Source organism: Equus przewalskii, chromosome 11 (assembly GCF_037783145.1).
Source record: "Equus przewalskii isolate Varuska chromosome 11, EquPr2, whole genome shotgun sequence".
NCBI classification, from domain to species: domain Eukaryota; kingdom Metazoa; phylum Chordata; class Mammalia; order Perissodactyla; family Equidae; genus Equus; species Equus przewalskii.
Window position 1 is genome coordinate 31,491,555 of NC_091841.1, and position 18,139 is coordinate 31,509,693.

At 54.0% G+C, this 18,139-nt stretch overlaps 1 protein-coding gene across 5 annotated transcripts; it reads right to left on the reverse strand.

Annotated features, from left to right (window-relative positions):
* Positions 1–200: 200 nt before the first annotated feature.
* Positions 201–17,797, reverse strand: IFITM10 (interferon induced transmembrane protein 10). Of its 5 annotated transcripts, none has more exons than XM_070565776.1 (3): positions 17,466–17,797; positions 14,175–14,627; positions 201–832 (listed from the first exon to the last, which is right to left on the reverse strand). In XM_070565776.1, the coding sequence occupies exons 2-3, from the start codon at positions 14,415–14,417 to the stop codon at positions 683–685; spliced, it is 393 nt and encodes a 130-aa protein (XP_070421877.1). In that variant the 5' UTR covers positions 14,418–14,627; positions 17,466–17,797; the 3' UTR covers positions 201–682. The 5 variants fall into 5 exon arrangements, with proteins under 5 accessions (XP_070421877.1, XP_070421880.1, XP_070421876.1 ...); XM_070565779.1 differs by lacking the exon at positions 17,466–17,797 and adding an exon at positions 17,293–17,341; XM_070565775.1 differs by lacking the exon at positions 17,466–17,797 and adding an exon at positions 15,489–15,978.
* Between the last annotated feature and the right edge of the window lie 342 nt (positions 17,798–18,139).

The following is an 18,139-nucleotide window of genomic DNA, read 5'->3' on the forward strand; positions in this document are numbered from 1 at the left end:
CCCTCCTCCAAAAGTCCCCCCAGTCCCGTCCCGTCTTGTGCAGCGGGCAGAAGACCATGTGGGTTACAGAGCACACTTTCCCTGGCAAAGGCAGCCGGGATGCAGCCCGTGGGGCCCTGGACCGCCAGACACTGCCTAAATGGGGTTCCCACACCTCCAGATTCCCCATGCCCTGTGCAGGCAGGGGCCACAAGGCTGGGCCGGAGCTAGACAGGTATTTTATTGAAAGTTCACAGATACAAGAGCTCTGAGCAGGGTCACAGCTTGGAGGAGGTGGGGGCGGGGAGGATGGAGCAAGTCCCCAGATGCTGGCAGCCGCCCCATCCTGGGGTGCTCCCACAGAAGCCCTTCTTGCTGGGTGTCAGGTCTGAGGGGCCCCAGGAGCCTGGGGGGGCACAGGAGGGTAGGGAAGGCAGCCACTGGAAGCCAGGGTGCAATAGCACAGGAAGAAACCCATGCTCCCCAGAAACAGGCCAGGAGGCAGAGGGGTGGCCAGCACAAAGCTCACAGCCACCTTACTGTACAGAGCTTCTGACAGCCTCAGGCCCAGGTCACAGCTTCAGGGGGCCCCCAGGGCAGACGCCCTGCTCTGCCTCAACCGCACGGCATCCCTTATCATGTCAATCACGAGAATGAACAGGTCAGTGCTTCGTCTCCGCGGCCGGCGGGGCGTGTCGGGGCCTCAGTAGTCAGTGAGCGGGTACCGCAGGAAGATGAAGACCAGGATGAGACACGAGGCCGCCAGGGCAGAGCTGGTGATGTTGAACAGCCGGGCCGTCTTGGCGTCCTCCACCGCTCCATTCAGGTCATTGAGAAGCTTCTTGTCCCGAACCTGAAACCAGAAAGAGGAGGTGAGACCAGCGGCCAGAAGCGGGGAGCGAACGCCGGGGCCAGGCGGGATGGCGGGAGGGCAGAGAGCGGGTCAGAGTACAGCACGGAGCCCGCGTCAGTGCCCGACCCTGACACCTGTACTGTGGTTCTGTAAGAAAACGTCCCTGCTCTGGGGCAACACCCTGAGGACCGAGGGGCATAGGGACCCCATGTCTGAAACTTACTCTCAAACAGTTTATAAAATAAATAACATGTATGTATAGAGGGAGGGAAGGAAACGATGAATATGGTGACATATGGGTAAAGGGCACACGGGAATTCTTTGCGGGTTTTTTTTTTTTTGGAACTTTTCTGTAAGTCTGAAATTATTTAAAACAAAACAGATTCTTAACAATACTGCATTGTATACTTGAAAGTTGCTAAGAGAGTAGATCTTTCCAAAAAGAAAAAAAAGAAAGAAAAAAAATACAGAAGCCAGCCTGGTGGCCAAGTGGTTAAAGTTCCACATGTTCTACTTCAGTGGCCCAGGTTCGCAGGTTCGGATCCTGGGTGCGGACCTACTTACTCATCAGCCATGTTAAGACCCACCTACAAAGTAGAGGAAGACCGGACAGATGTTAGCTCAGGGACAATCTTCCTCAAGCAAAAGAAAGAGGAAGATTGGCAATGAATGTTAGCTCAGGGGGAATCTTCTTCACCAAAAAAAAGAAAAAAAAAGGTAATTATATGAGGTGATGGGGGTATTAACTTACCCTATTGTGGAAATCATTTTGCAACATATACGTGTATTGAATCATCACACTGTACACCTTAAACTTACACAATGTTATATGTCAATCATATCTCACTACAGCTGGAAAAATAAATAAAATAAAAGAGGAAGTTGGTCTCAGAGACAGTTATACAATGCGATGATGGAGCAACACAAATGTGTCCTAATTTGATCGGTCTCACCTCATTTATATTAACTGGGATTCCCTGAGAATGGACACTGCATAGACAGGATGGGCGGCGGTCCCCGTAGTCTCTGGGAAGGGATATTAAGGTGAAGGGAGTGGACTGGAGCCCAGGAAGTCCTGGGGAGACAGTGGACAGAGGTGGACCCATTTCCAAGATTCTCTGGCTGTGAAGAGACGTCCCTGAGGAGCATGGCACCCTCATCCAAGACACGTCTTAGGATTACCCTCTCCTTCCTCAGAGTCTCGAGTGCAGGTCTGAGCCTGCTGCAAGCAGAGAGCAAAGCCCAGGGGAGGAAGAGAAGGAGAAAGGAGAGAGCAGAAGAGGGGACCGAGGAAGTCTCTGCCTTCGTAGACTGGTGGAGGGTGAGCGGACAGAGGCGGGGGCTGGGTTGAAGGCAGGAAGGTGAACACAGGGGACTGGACCCACTGGTGTCTGGCTGGCCCAACAGGTGGCTTAGGCAGATGGACTCCCGGGAGGCCCGAAGAGGAAGAACAGATGGACAGGAGAACAGACGGGTAGTTAATGTGGTGGGTACACAGGTGGCAGCAGGGTGCAAATGTGACCAGGTGGATGGATTTCCTGTGAGTGGATGGAGGAGGGGGAATGTGGAAGGCACAAAGGGAAGGAAGAGAAGAAAGAAGATGAAGAGGTGGATGTACAGCAGTGGATGGAGGGAGTGAGGAAGGGAAGGAGGGAGTGGAGGGGAGTGGAATGGAGGGGAGGGGAGGGATGGGGAGGGGAGTGGAGAGGAAAGGAGGAGAGTCGAGTGGAGTAGAGTAGAAGGGAGGGGAGGGGAGGGATGGGGAAGGGAGTAGAAGGGAGTAAAGTGGAGGGGAAGGAAGGGCAGTGATGCGGAGAGGAGTTGAGTGGAGTAGAGTGGAGAGGAGGGGAGGGCAGGCATAAGGAGGGAAGTGGAGGGGAGGGGAGGAGAAGGGAATGGAGAGGAGGGGCATGGAGTGGAGGGGAGAGGAGTGGGAAGACAAGTAGGAGGGATTGGGCAGGGAGAGGAGAAGTGGGTGGCTTGGAAGGTGGGTGGTGCAGGATGGGTAAACAGGATGGGAGAGGGAAGAAGCAGGAGTTGAGGAATCAGGGAACAGAGGAGGGAAGAAGAAAGCCACGCCCTTGTGAAGCTCCTATTTGAGTGATCTGGGAGAGAACTGACATCTCCACTGAATATTATCTTGCTTTCTGAGAGCGTGATGTATCATCCACTTGTTTAGGTCTCATTTGACATTTTTATTAAAATAAAGTATTAGAATTTTCTCCAGAAAGAGCTGTCAGATCTTTCGTTCGATTTAGTCTGAGTCTGTTTATGTGGTTGTTAGCACTTTGCAAGTGATGTCTAAGTGATGTCTAAAACTACATTTCTAATTGATTTTTGCCCGGTGTACAAAACTTCAACTGACTTTTGTAGATAGATTTTTGTACCCAGCTAAACTGTCGTACTAATTAATTGCGATAAGTGACCAAGTTTTCTACGTCATAAATCATATCTGCCGCAATGATAACAGCTCTATTTCTTCCACCCAGGCCTTATTCCCAGCACAGTGGTTAAGGGAACAGGTTCCGGAGACACAGTGCCTGGAACTGAACCCCAGCTTTGCCAGTTACCAGCTGCATAACCGTGGGCAAGTATTCCCCTCTGTAACAGGAAGACGGCAACAGTACCTGCCTCAGAGGGGGTGGAAAGGAATGAATGAGTTGGTGGACATAAAGCATAGCACAGTGTCTGGTCCAAAGTGGGCTGTTACCTAACAGAGGCACAGGCTTCCAGAACAACGCTGAAGAGCGGTGATGCTAAGGGCAGCCTGGTCTCAGTCCTGATCTTGAATTCACTGCTAAGGATGATGTTCACTTTATTATCAGAAGTGTATTACTGTACTAAAATTGTCTTCATTGATTTTCTCATGTTAAAACAACCTTGAATTCCCAAAATAAACCCTGTGTCGTAATTCCTTCGTTGGATCCTTAGAATGAGGAAAGGAACGAGAGAGCGTAGTTAGATGTTTAAAGTGGATGGATGAGGGGAGGAAGGAAAACCAGCAGGCAGACAGGTTACTGAATGGATGGGGAACGGAGGCCAAGTGTAAAGGGAGAGGAGAAATGAAGAGATGACTTGATGGTGGGAAGAGATGACATGCATGAGGAGAAGGAGGGATGTACAGATGTACACTGGATGCATGGGACAGACAGAAAAATGGACACGGGAATGTGTGCTGGATGGGAGGGAAAGCTGGATGGACATATGAACATAAGCCGGATGGGTGGGACAGGTGCATAGATGGCACACGAAAGCATGCTGGACAACAGCACAGACAGATAGAAGAATATTTGAGAATGGGTGCTGCATGGGTAGAACGGGTGGTTGGAGGGATATAGAAATGTATGCCAGATGGGTGGGATGGGTGGATAGATGTGCATAGGAAAGTATAGGGTTGCAATAGGTACATAGGTGGATATAAGGATGTTGGATGAGTGAGACAGGCAGGTAGATGAATTTATGAATATATGCTGGACAGTGGTTAGGTGGATAGGTGGATACATAAGTGTATTTTGGATGGGTGGGACAGGAGGGCAAATGGATTTAGAAATAAAGGCTGGATTATTGGGACAGGCAGACAATGGATATGCGAAGGTAGGCTGGGTTGGTGGGAAAGATGCATAGATGGACATATAGATGTGTCAAGTGGATGGAACAGGTGGATAGATGGACATATGAATTATGTTGGGGGAGTGGGACAGGTAGATAAATGGAATGGAGGGAAAGTTGTTGGACAGATCGTAGTGTAGACCAATGCATGGTGGATGGATGGATCCATTAACTCAATCAATCCATCCATCTTTATTCAGTGCCTGCTCTGTGTAGTGGCTATTCCAGGTCCTACAGCATGGAGCACAACAAAGTCTCTGTCCTCATGGAGCTTACATTGTAGGAAGAGGACACAGAAAATAAACACTATGAATCAGTAACATATATAACGTGTTAAATGTGCTAAGGAGAAAGCTGAAGAGGAGAAGGAACTAGAGAGCATTGTAGGAGGCGCGGTTTTAGGTGGGGGGCTCAGGAAAGAGCCCACTGAGTGGGGGATATTTGAGTAAAGCCCAGAAAAGTGTGAGACTCCGTCATACGTCTCTCTGGGGAAAGCACGTTGCAGAGCGCGAAGCTCTGAAGTGGGGATGGGCCTGGTGCTCTGGGGAACAACCAACCAGGGACCAGTGTAGGGGCAGCGGGACCCAGAGGGCAAGGGGGCAGGGCTTAAGGTAGGGAGGAAACTGTCAAGGATCAGATCGTGTAGGGTTTTGTAGTAGAAAAAAATGACATGATCTGACATATTTTAACTCGGTAATTCTGGCTGCTGTGCAAAGAATAGATTGAAGAGGCAGAGACTGGAAAAAAGCAGAGAAGAGGCCAATGTAATAGTCCAGGCAACTGATGGGGTGGTTTGGACCAGGGGGGCAGCAGTGTCGGTGGTAAGATTGATCTGTTTCTGGGTATACTTTGAAGATAGAGCTCACCGCATTTGCTGAGATCAAACGCGGAGTGCGACAAAAAAGGGAATTTGAGATGATTTCAAGGCTTTTTGGTTCGATCAACTGAAACAAGTGAGTTGTAGAGGACTCCAGAAGGAGTGTGTTTGGGGCTGGTTCAGTAGTCTAATTTCTGACATGTTAAGCTAGAAATGTCTTCTAGACAAACAGCCGGACATTTTGAGCAGGTGGGTTTTATATGAGTCCAGAGTTCAGGGACAAGGTCTATGGCAGGGATATAAATTCGAGAGGCATCAGCATAAACATGGTACTTAAATCCATGAGACCGGGTGGGAGCACAGATGGAGGCAGTGTAGACAAAGAAAAGAAGAGGACCAAGGGCTGAGCCCTGAAGCTCAGTTAATGTCAAGATGTTAAAAGATCATGGAAGCAAAACGCAACTGGGGAAAAAGCCTGAGAAGAGCGAAGGAAGACAAAAGGAGCGGAAGGATGGTGGGTGGGTGAAATGGGCCGGAAGGTAGGAGGAACAAAGCAGAACGTGGAGGACTGGAGTGGATAAGTGGATGCAAGGCAGTGTGGGTGGAGAGGTGGTGGGTGATGTCAGGTGGGTAAAAAGGAGAGGAGGAAGGCAGGTGGGCAGATAGACTGATGGTCGGAGAGTTAGGTGAGGCAATGGAAGCAAGGAAAGGGAGGAAAATGGGGGATGTCCAGATGGATAAGTGGATGGACAGTTCTTTCATGAATGTGTATATTCACGGGATGGGTGAATTGATAGTGTGTGAAAGAAAGGGAGGGAGGAGGGGTAGACGGGTAGAGAAATGAATTGATACTGGCTCAATGGCTGACTATATGGGTGGATATAATACGTAATTGGAAGAAAGGGGTAGAAAGAAAAGGGAGGGATAATATATAAATGGATGAGTGAGCAACTCAATTTGGAGGTGAATGAATAGGAAGCATGAATATATGAAAGGGAGAGATGGGGAAATGGAAATGGATTGATGGTCAGATGGATGATGGGATGGATGGCGGGGTGGGTGGATTCATGGTTGTGAGAAGCAAAAAGGAGAGAGAGAAGGGATGGGGAATAAAAGTTTTAATGGATGAACGATGAGACGTATCGATAGAAGGGGTAGGTAGAGAGATAGAATGGAGCAGGTGGAGAGGAAAGATGCATGGTTGGATGAATGACCTGAGAGACAGATAGAAGGTGCAGGGAGATGGAAGAAGAGAGGATGAGTGGACGAGTAGATAGAAGGATGGTGACCAGAGAAGGAAGAGTGCAGTGATTAGAACCCAGGGCTCAAGAAACAAGCTTGATGGTGACCTCAGGGAAGTGACTTTGGATCTCTGTGCCTCAGTTTCCCCATCTGTAAACAAGAATATTAATTGCATCTATTTCATAGAGTTTTGGTTATTAAATAAAATATTGAATTACATCAAATAATAGGGAGTGTTTAGAACAGACCTAGAATATACGAAGAGCTCACTAAATATTTGTTACTGTTTTGTGGTTACTGTCATTTGCTGGCTTGTTGTTATTAGCACTATTACTATTAACGAATAAGGGGAGAAATGGATGAAGTCAGGGAAGAAAAGATTAGAAGGACAGCTGGGTGAACGGAGAGATGAACAGAGTAATGGATGAGGTTGTGGGCAGACAGTGGACAGAAAGGAGGAAGAAAGAAAAGACGGACAATGAATATGTAGAAATATGAATTTAGTCAATAAATGGATGAATGACTATAGGGATGGTTGAGTGTGGAAGTGAAATGGCAGAAGGAAAGAAGATAAATAGATGATGTTATGGAGAGAAAACGGATGGGTACACAGCTGGAACGGTGGCAGCCTGAGTGCGCGCATTGGTGGGTGGACCAAGTGAGCGGCGGTATGTTCCTCACACCCCAGCTCCTCCTACAGTCTTGCTCATCTCTAAGTGGCACCTCCATTCTTTCAACTGATCGGGAGAAATCCTCAGAGTAATCTTGGGATCTTCCCTACTTTCCCTCACCCTACGTCCAATCCATCAGGATAGTTGACTTTTCCTTCAAAATATATAACGGGTTTTTAGCTCCCCACTCCTGTCACTCTGGTCCAAGACCTGACGAACACAACAACCTTTAGTTTGGTCTCCCAGATCCTGCTCTCCAGCCCCTTGCATCCTTACCATCTGTTCTCCACAAAGCAAGAGTAATCCTTTTAAAGGCAAGCCACATAATATTGACTCTGTCTAAAATTCTTGAAAGATGTTCCATTTCACTCAAAATAAAACAAAATCCTCATTGTGGTTTACAAGGCATCCGTGGCGTGGCCCCTCAGCTAACTCTCTGGTCCCATTTCCTACGCCCCGCCCCCTGTTCCAGCCACACTGGCCCCCCTGGACCTGACTCTGCCTCAGGGCTTTTGCAATGCCTGCTCCCTCCTCCTGAAATATTCTTCCCCAGATGCGCTTATGGCCACGGAATGAATTGATTCAGGCTTACACTCAAACATCAGCTCATCAAAGAGGCCTTCCTCCAACACCAGAGATGAAACAGCACCCCCACACCTCTCTGTCTGTGCTTCATTTATTCCTCATAACGGACATCACCGCCTGACGTGCACAACTGTGAGTTTTATGACTATCTGACACCCTGCCAGAATGTCAGCTCCTTATGGGCAGAGACTGTGTGTTGCTTGTCACTTAGTAGGCATCGGACAAACATTTATTGCATGTGTAACAAGTGGATGAGTAATGGAAGGATGCTGGGAGCTTTGAATGAATTGACGATTAGGTGACTGACTAGACAGATTAACGAATGGATATGATGGTTACAAACATGTTAGGAGGGAGGAAGAGAAAGAGGGAGGACATGCATGATAGTCAAAGTGAGGGAAGATGAATGAATACGTAGACAGAGGGTGAATTGATGGATGGAGGTGGGTGAAGAGAGACAGGAGAGAAGAAAAGAGGAGATTAAACAAATCCACGGTGGGTGTGTGGGTAACCTAGATAGAAAGACATGGTGGATGGATTGTGTGGGTAGGTGGGCGATATCTGAAGGAACGGGGTGACAGTGTGTGCATAGAGGGATTCATAGGCGGCTAGAAGAATGTATGGGGTGGGAAAATGGGTAGAAGAAAAGAAAAGGTGAGAAGGTGAGTGTATTATGTATGTATGGATGGATGGATGGATGACCCGCTAAACTAATAAGTAGTGTATATTGGTGAGTGAAAGCAATGGAAGAAAGAATAATGAATGGATATGAAGAGGAAATGGGGTACATGGAATATGAGATAGACAGATGGGTAAATGGGAAAAATAATGGGAAAGTTGGGAAGAAGAAAGAGTAGATAGATATATTTTCATCAATACGCTGATTAATAAATTGATAGATAGATAAGTAAAAGTGAGTAACGGAGGAAAGAAGAGAAGGCAGAGGAACTAGAAGGTGGGAAGATGGTTAAAGAGACATACAGCTTGGAAAAGGATGAACATGTGAATGAATTGATGTGTACATGTATCGATGGATGGATGACAGGGTAAAATCATACACAGGGCAGGTGATAGGTAGAGGTGATGGAGATAAGAAGGGAAAAGGAGAATGGGTTATGAAATAATAAAAGAAATGACTATGGGTATGGTACCACGCTAACAGGATTACATGCTATTAACTCAATTAATTAACTCAACATCACTTTGAGGTAGGCACATCTCCATCTTTACAAAGAGGAAAATTAGGCACAGATAGATGCAGTTACCCAACTGAAGTCTCAGGACGCAAACCCATGCTGTGAAGCAGAGCCACCATGAACGATTAGGTGTTTGGCTGTGTGGGATACACAGAAGGTGGAAGGGATGGAGAGAAGGAGGGAGAGAAGATAGAAGAATGGATGGATAGATAGTAGGTGAGTAGTTGGGTGGATGAATCATTGGAGGAGAAACTATTGGAAGAAGGGGAAAATGAGGAGGAAGGAGAGATGTATAAAAAGACCAATGGAAGGGTGGAAAGATGAATGGATGTGGATGATGTGTTGGGTATGGATGAATGACTTGGTGTGTTGATGGACGATATTCCGTAATGAGTTGAAAAGGCAAAGGGGATCAGGAGGGAAGGTAGGAGGAAAGGAAAGTGGATAGATGGATGAAGAGGCAGGTGAAAATATGAAGAGATTCAAAGCGAAAAAAATGGGTGAGTGTGTGGGCAGGTAGGTTCTGGATGAATGAAATCCATGGATTTAGCGAGCACAGATGGATAGATGAAAGGGTGAACTGATGGATAGAAGGATGGAATGATGGATGGATGGATGGATGGATGGATGGGTGGATGGGTGGATGGATGGGTGGATGAGTAAATTAATGAATTCAGCCTGCAGGGTGGAAGGAAGGGAGGGAAAGGGAAGAGAGAAGGGAAGATAAGAATGTGGATAAATGGGCATATGAGTAGTTGGATACATGAGTGGAGGAAATGGGAGAGAAAATAGAAAAAATGATAGTGGATAGAGTACATGGATGGACGGGATGAGTTGAGGAGTAATAGGCTGGAAGTGAGTAAAGATGAGAGATCATGATGAATGGATGAATGTGATTCAGCTAGAGGAACAGTGCAAAGAAGGGATGGTGGATGGCTTGAAAGACGAATAGGTTTATTGATGTGTAGGGTCAGAGGTGGACGGATGGCTGACAGGTAGAGTTGGTGAGTAAAATGTGGAAAGTTAGTGTGAAAATGAGGTTAGATGAATGGTTAACTGAAGTGATGTATAGGATAAGTGGGGATGGGATGAGGAGAAAGGGAGGAGGCAGCATAATGAACATGTATAAACACAGATGAATGGAGGGTTGGGTGGTTATTTGGATGGGTTGAAGGGAATAAAGGAGGATGGATTGATGGATAAGGGAGGAGGCATGGGTGGGTGGGTAGATGGTGGATGGATGAATGGATGGATGGATGAATGGATGGATGGATGGATAAACGTGTGGGTAGATGAATGAGCGGATGGAAGGCAGATGATGGATGGATGGATGGATGGATGGATGGATGGATGATGGATGGATAAACGTGTGGGTAGATGAATGAGCGGATGGAAGGCAGATGATGGATGGATGGATGGATGGATGGATGGATGATGCTGATATTCAGAAATGAAGGAGTGGGCAAATACATACATACAAAAACTGATACAGTATCCTCCCTCCTAATCTATTCTTTCTGATTTCCCTGTCACTGGGAGGTCTCACAGCCTCCTGGGCTCAGATGGAGCAGCTGCCGCCATATCCTTGTTATATCTGCAGCTCTCTCCTGCCCCCCATCCCTGTCCTAGTTCAAGCCTCGTGCTCTCTCGCCTGGACCACCACACCAGGACCCTACCTCCTCTCCACCTCTGGGCCTCTCTTGTCCCTTTCCTCCACACTGGCTGCAGATTTTATAGCTCTAATCCCACCTTTCCCTTCCATGTCTTTCACACAATGAAATCCAAACCTCTCCCGCAGTTTCCCAAATCCTTCACTGCATGGCCTCAGTCTGCCTTTCCAGGACCATCTTCTGCTCCCCACAGAGGAGGGGGCCTTACCATTCCTCCCAAATTGCCCCACCCTCATGTCCCAGTTTATGTTCTTTTCTCCCTCTGGAACACCCATCCCCTCACTCATCTTTCAAGCCCAGGGAAACTGCTGCGTTCCCCCAGAAGTCTCCCACACTTGATCTCAACCTCACCCCACACCGGGAGTGAGCATTCTTTGCCTGAAACACTGTGGTGCTTATTCCATCTTGCCACGTGTCCTCTGTCCATCCATCCAACATTCTTTGACCCCTATGTTGGTCAGCCCTGCCTTGGGCACAGATGACATCAAGATGAAGGGACGGATCTGGCCAGGTGGGCAGCCGTGACTGAGGCAGGGAGGCGTCTGTGATGGGGACAGGGGCTCAGCCAAAGGGAGTCAGTGAAGACTTCTCAGAAGAGAGACTGGAATCTCACAAAAGTCCTCAGGCTGAGGGAGCAGCACGTTGCACACCTAGATTTGCTCACAGAGTGGCTGGGGCAGGCGGCGTTTGGCAAGGCCAGGAATAGGGTTGAAAATGGATCTCGAAGGGCCTTAAATGCCAAGATGAGGAGTCTGGCCTTCCTCCAGCTAACCACGGGGAGCCGGAGGTCATTAGGAGCAGCTCGTGCAGACGGCACGAATGGAGAATTGGTGTTCTGTCTGTGCCTTCCTTCCCCAGACGCTACACTGAGCAAATGAGGCTTCTGTCTGTGCACGGCAGACCCAGCCTGCACTGAATTGAACTCGCCTGTGTGGGTGGAGGAGCTGGATGGACAGATGGGGACAGGCAGGGCCACAAGGTCCATTTCACACCCACGGAATGCCAGCCTCTGCACTGCTCACGTGTGCTTACTTGAACGTTGTTTTGTTTCTATTTGTTTTGTGAACGGATGAAGGAACGGGCTCAGTGAAGTGAGGCGGCTCTTAAGGGACCAAGCTGGGAATTTAGCCAACACCTTCTGACCCCAAGTCCGTCAGGTGCCCTTGGAAGTGCCCAGGACTGGCTTTGACGGTGTACGGTGCAGCAGGCCAGGAGACATACAGCTGGGTGGACAGATGGACGAATTCCCAGGCACGGGAGCCTGAGCCAGCCCGTCTGTCCCCCTCTCTGTCCAGGGCAGACGCAGCTCACCTTGTGTGCCCCTCGCAGGTAACCCTGAGCATTTCCGCCCTCAGCTGCCTCCTAGGGAGGACATGGGGGAGCAGCCCCAGTGGTGTCTCATAGTGAGCTCCCTTTGGCCCCTCAGAAGCACCACCTCCTCCCCACCCCCCACCCCAGCACAAATCCTGCACCATTCAGAAAGCTGTGACCTACCTACAACCCGCACCAGATGGGCCGCCCTGAGCCAGCCGGCTGCCCACAGGCGAGCCAAGGGGAGGAGGGGGCGGCTTCCGCCAGGAGCCCATGCAGACAGAGCCATGTCCACAGGCTGTTGGCAGGGTATGGCAAGAGGGCACCAGGGGAGGCAGAGTCCCGCCAGCTGCCCCGGCAACTGTGCCCTCTGCTCGGCACTGGCCCCGTGGCATCAGAGCTGTGGTTGGCCTGGGGCCCTTCACCCTCCAATTCCCAGGGACCCCTCCCTTTTGCTGCCTCTGCAGCACACACATGCACATACAAGCGCACACACACACACACACCACTCACATATGTACACTAATGCACTCACACATACACACATGCAATTACATGCACACACATTCATACACATGCAATTACACTCATGTACACACTTGCACCCACACGCACACTTGTAAACATGCAACACACACCTATACGCATGCACACACATACGCACATACACTCATGTGCTCACACATTAACACATGCAATTACATGCATGCACACTCACACCTATACACTCGTGTACACGCACTCATGTGCACATGTACATTCATACACACTCACCTATATGCACAAACACATGCTCACACACAATACATTCACACATATGCACACACACCTATATGCACACACACGTACACAGACTCATACCCACACACTCACACCTATATGCATGCACACACTCATACTCATCACACACATCTATATGCACGCACACTCCTGCACACATAGAATGCACAACTCATACTCATGCACAATCACAACTATAAGCACACGCACCCTCATGCACACACACATACACACACTCATTCACACAACACAGTTGCCTCGTGGCAGAGCCCCAGGCCTAACTACACAGGCCTGAAGGCGAAGGCACAAATGGCAGTCAGTGATGCTGATGCAGACACTGAGTCAGGAGGAAGGGAGAGCCAGGTGGCCAGGGCATGCGATGCCAGGACAGGGGCGGGGCTCAGCGGGCAAAGATGCGCAGAGGCAGAGCTGTCTGAGCATCTTTCCTCCCCGGCCAGCCTTTCCAGCCCAGCCCCTCCTCTCCCTCCAGCCCCACGTTCTGCGCCCACCTTGCTGGGCAGCTGCAATCAGTGAGACGTGCCTGGCCCTTGATGCTCAAATCTAGGGGAAGTGATCATCTGGCAGAGGTGAGCCAAGCCCTCCCGGGGTGTCGGGGAGGAGGGTGGGCAGGGCCTTGAGTCTACTCCCCCTCTTCCTGCCGCTTGGGCTCCCACAGCCTGGGGCTCTCGGTCTTTACACATTTGCACGGATCTCCCAACCCCAAACGTGATCCCAGCCTCCCCTGCAATCTCGATCCACTTCTCTCCACTTTGCCCGTGGGAGATGGCGCCGTGCTCTGCTCCCGCCAGCTCCTCTCACAGCGGTGAGGGGCTTCTGGAAGTGGTACCCGCTCAGGGTGTAGGGTCAGGGGTGTACGAGACATGCTATGCCTGTCTCCCTGGGCCCCTCGGCCACCCGGGGACAGACTCTCTAGAAGCCGTGTGTGACAGGGAAGGCAGAGAGCAGTGACTGGTGATGAGACATCCTGTCGGTTGTGGCCTCCCTGAGGGCCTGCCTGGCAGCGGGTCCCCCTTGAGGGCCTTGGATAAGCAGGTCTCCAGGGGTCCCTGACTTCACCCCTCCTCCTGTCAACAAGGGAGGGACTCCAAGACCCCTGCATCTCTGTTCTTACTCCATCCCTATATACCGAGGGGCAGCTGCGTGCAGGCCTAGATGATTCCCACATCCCACGGCCAGACGACAGGACACTGAGTCCTGGGTCCCCACCCTACGGACTAAGCCTACTGGGCAGAGGACCTGGCCTGAGGACCCTGAGCCCTATCAAGACACCCTGGAAGCTTCCCCGACTCAGGACGGAGAAGGGGAGCCACTCTCTGCTGGCCCAGAGCCGGCCACCCTCCCTGTCTCTCCGGATCCCGTGAGCAGGTCTCCCACCTGCCAGCGCCCTGGATCCTCCTGCCCCCTGCTCCCCCTGCCGCCCGCCCCACGCCCCCTGCTCACTTTGAGGGAGTAGGCCAGGGCGATGAAGCCCAGGCAGCAGAAGTTGAGGTAGACGAAGTTGAAGATGGACCACAGGTAGTAGTCATTCACCTCGGTGGTGTCTGGGTAGACCTCGATGACTGTTGTGGGATTTGTCATCGTCTTCTTCTCCGCTAGGTGCTTGCAGGCCTGGGGGCCGCCGGTGGCTCGCACGCTGTCCGTCTTGCTGCTCTTGGACTCCATGGGGAACAGAGTGGGCGCCATGGGGGGCGAGGCTGAGGGCTCAGGGGCGGGGGCCGCTGGAGCCTGCAGAGCGGGGGGTTTGGACACACAGGCAAAGCAGCCCTTGGGCGAACCTGCCGGGGGCCTCGGAATCCAGAAGGCCCCGTCCAGGGGGACTCGGGCTTCCTGGGCGCCGTCCGTGGTGCTGGCCGGGGCTCCCAGCTGGGCTGGGCACTGGCCTGGGCCCTGGGCCTGGAGGGAGGGGGAGAGGAAGAATGAGCTGGGCCCTGCCCGCCCTGCAGGACCCACCCTGGTGCCCTGCAGCATCTCCCCTGCAGGCCCATAAACAGCCCAAAGGAGATGGAAATCCCCGCGGAGGCAGCCAGCTGCCAGCCTGCACCTGCCTCCCCCACCCGCCCCAGCCGCCGCCAATGCCAAAGCCCTTCACAGCAGCCTTGGCAGGAATACCGGGGGCTTTTCATCACTTTGCCATCTGCGCACAAACATTCACCCACTGACACACAACAGCAACATCCCCCCACTCCCCCAACAACACCTCAACTGACACGTTGTTGCAATTAACAGCACACCAGCACCCCAAACACCCAGCACACACCGGGCACGCAGACCCCCAATGACACTGCCTCAGCCGTCAGAATGGGCAGAGCTCTCTGGAGCACCAGGTCTCGGACACCCGCTGACACCTCCACTCGGCTCTCCAGACCCCGGGCACACCCCGTGCGCTCAGAGATGCCCCCAGGTAAACAACCGTGCACTGTGACACGCAGCGTGTAGACACACAGCGACGCAGGCTCGGACACAATCGCCCGAGAACGAACACGGCGGCTGCAGGGGCTCCAAACTCGCGCGCATCGCCCCCGCCCCCAACCTGGCCCGGAGCGGCGCAGGGACCCCAAGTGCGCGCACTCGCCGGGAGCCACCCACCCGGTGCCCCACACGGACGCGTAATAACAATGTGCGAAACGAATGCTTCTCCAAGAGGCACCAAGGCGCCCGCGCCCTGCGCCACCCCAGGGGTCTGCGGCCGAGCCCCGCGGCTCCCTTCCCGGCCCGGGTCTGTCGCAGCCGCCCGGACGGCGCGCTGTCACCTACTGGCGACTCCTTGGCGGGCGGGCCCGACCCCTGCGCCTCCGTCCGCGCGTCCTTCCGCCGTCCCGCGGGTCGCTGTCTGTCCCGCCGCTCCGCGTCCCAGCGACCCGAGCTCGGTGCGGGGAGTGCGCGGGGCGGCAGGCGGGGAGGGGCGCGCGGCTGGCGGCTCCGCTGCCTCCCCAGCTGCCTGCGCTCCCTCCGCAGCGCCAGGCCGGCCGCGCGGCTGCAGCCGGAGCCTGACTCACGGCGGCCGCGGCGGCGGGCGCAGCCACCCCCCACCCCCGCCTCCTCCGGCCGGCAGGGTGGGGGCTGCAGGCGCCGGCCGGAAGCCGCGACCCTCAGGAGTTGCAGGGCCGGCCAGGGCTGGGTCCCCTTACAGCGCCCGACTCCCGTGCCCGCGCCACCCCACGCCTCCCGGGACCCCGGACACTCCCTGCCCTCTCCCTCTTGCTGAGCCCCCAGGCCCTGTCGGAGCCGGTGCCCTGGCTGAGTCCTCCCATCTGTCTCTCCAGAGAGACCCTTTCTCCTTTCGCGCTCCCCCTGGGCTCCACCCCAGCTCCCAGGACGGCTGTCCGAGACCCCTCCGCTCGGCGCTGCCCCTTCCACGCCTGCTGAGTCTCGTCCCCCGACCCGCGCTGTGGCATCTCAGTCCTTGCCTCTCCACGAAGTTCCAGTCCCGGTGGGCGTCTGAACCTCACCAAGCCCCACTGCCCACAGGCCCAGATGCCCCCAGTCCATCCGGCTCACCAAGCCGGTCCTCCGGCCTAGCCCAGCCCCTGTCTGCTCTGCTGCACCTGCACACCCCTGCCTGGAACCAAGCCCCTTGCAGGTCGATTCCTTCTTAAGTCTCTGGCCCTCACAGCCCCCAGCTCCCCGATGGCAGCCCCTTTCCCAGCAGGGTGCACTTCAGCAGGCCCCCACCCGGGCACCCACCTCTGCACAATCGTGCCCCTCACCCAGGCCCCAGCCCTGGGAGTGACCTCACAGCCACATCCTCCTGCGCCCACCAAGACCAGGCCTTCCCTGACCCTCAGGGGCTCCCAGAATACCCCATTGTTTCTGAACCCACCCCCTCAGAGCTCCTGCCCCCTTCCCCAAATCTGATCCCCACACTCCCCGGGCCTGGGACCCCTGAGCCCACTCTCACTAATCCAGTCCCTGCCAAAATCCGGTCTCCGAGGCTGTGACCTCTCGCGGGTTGGTCCCCTCTGCCTATGGGGCCAGCTGTCCTTCTTCAAGCCCCTAAGGCCACTGGCCTCCTTGGAGCTCCATCCATGCCTCTCTGCGAGCCCTGCCTGGCCCACCTGGGCCCCGTGCCCTGCCCCCCAAGTCGCTTCCCCTCACTGACCCTGCCCTGCCTGCCTGGGCCCTCTGGCCTCCATCCACCACACCTCCCTCCCATTCTCTCTCTCACACTTGCCCCCAACTGACCTCCCTTCCTGCAAAAATCCCAAGGCGTCCCCTCCGCCATGGAGAAACCCAGCCCTCTCTGCCGCCCTCTGAGCCCCCCGCCTCACCATGCAGGTGCCCTCTCTGAGCTGGGGCCCCTTCACCACTGAGCCCAGACTGCCCCCTTCCCCCAAGACCCCGGAAGCTGCCCTGAAGTACGGCGGGCCCCGTCTCCTCCCTCGTCTCCCTCGGAGCCCCAGCCCTCCTCAGAGGCCCTGGCTCTGCTCCGGCCCTTCCTCCACGAAGCCCCCTTTCCCTCTGACCCTGCCAACCCGCCTCCCCTCTCTCCACCACCCTCTCTCCTCCGAGCCTGCTCCTCCTCCTCCTTCTCAGGGACCCCTTCTCTCAGAGTCCTTGCCTGTCGGACCCGGGTCCCCTCTAAACCCCCTTCTCTCCCGAACCTCTGTGGCTCTGAGCCTGAGCCCCTCCCAAACCTGTCCCTGGACAGGCCCCACCCCCTCGCCAAGCCCCTCCCTCCCGGCCCAGTCCCCACCCCCACCCCTCATCCACTACCCCCCATCCCCCACTGACCCTGGCACAGCCTCATCCAAGGTTGTCCGGCAGCCCGATGTCGGCCTTAAAGGTTGTTGATAAATAAGACCCTCTGCTGAGTGGGAGGGCTTCCCCAGCACAAACCCCGCCCCCAGGCCCTGACCACGCCCTGGGCAGAGACCGGCCCACGCGAGTGAGGGCGGCGGGTGGTGGCCCCGGGAGACGGGGTTCAGTTCCCCTTCCCCCAAAACCCACTGCCCACTCCCCAAGGGCCTGACTCGGGGTGCCAGGACCCCGGTCCTTGGGCTGAGCCTGACCTCAGGTGCCCTCCCAGCCTATGTGTGGCCTTGGAGCCACACCACCCAGTCTCCTGGCCGTCTGAGCTGGGCTTCCTGGTCCAGGCACTGCTACAGGCCCTGCCCCCCAGGACTGCTCTGGGCAGAGGGCTGCAGGGGGCAGCCAACAGTGTGGTCTGCACAGAGGCCAGCTGGTCCTCGGATAGCAGGAGAGGGGCACCCAGCCCACAGGGGCCTGCTCCAGGGTGCAGGGTGGAGTCAGGCCCCTCCCTGCAGACCACCATGGGGCTGCCTCTCTCCGAGGCCCCTGGGAGCCCACGTGAACAGGTGCTTCAGCTCTGGCTGGCCTCCACCCTGGACTCGGGGTGGCTTCTGAGAACTCAGCCGGGGACCGGCTGTCCTCCAGGCAGGCGCTTG

What these genes read in the sequence shown, in the direction of transcription:
- IFITM10 (XM_070565776.1), bottom strand. Translation starts at nt 14,417, where the DNA reads ATGGCGCCCACTCTGTTCCCCATGGAGTCCAAGAGCAGCAAGACGGAC. An exon ending in CCCTGGCCTACTCCCTCAAA is followed by an intron (nt 833 to 14,174) that starts GTGAGCAGGGGG and finishes TTCTGGTTTCAG; the next exon opens with GTTCGGGACAAGAAGCTTCT.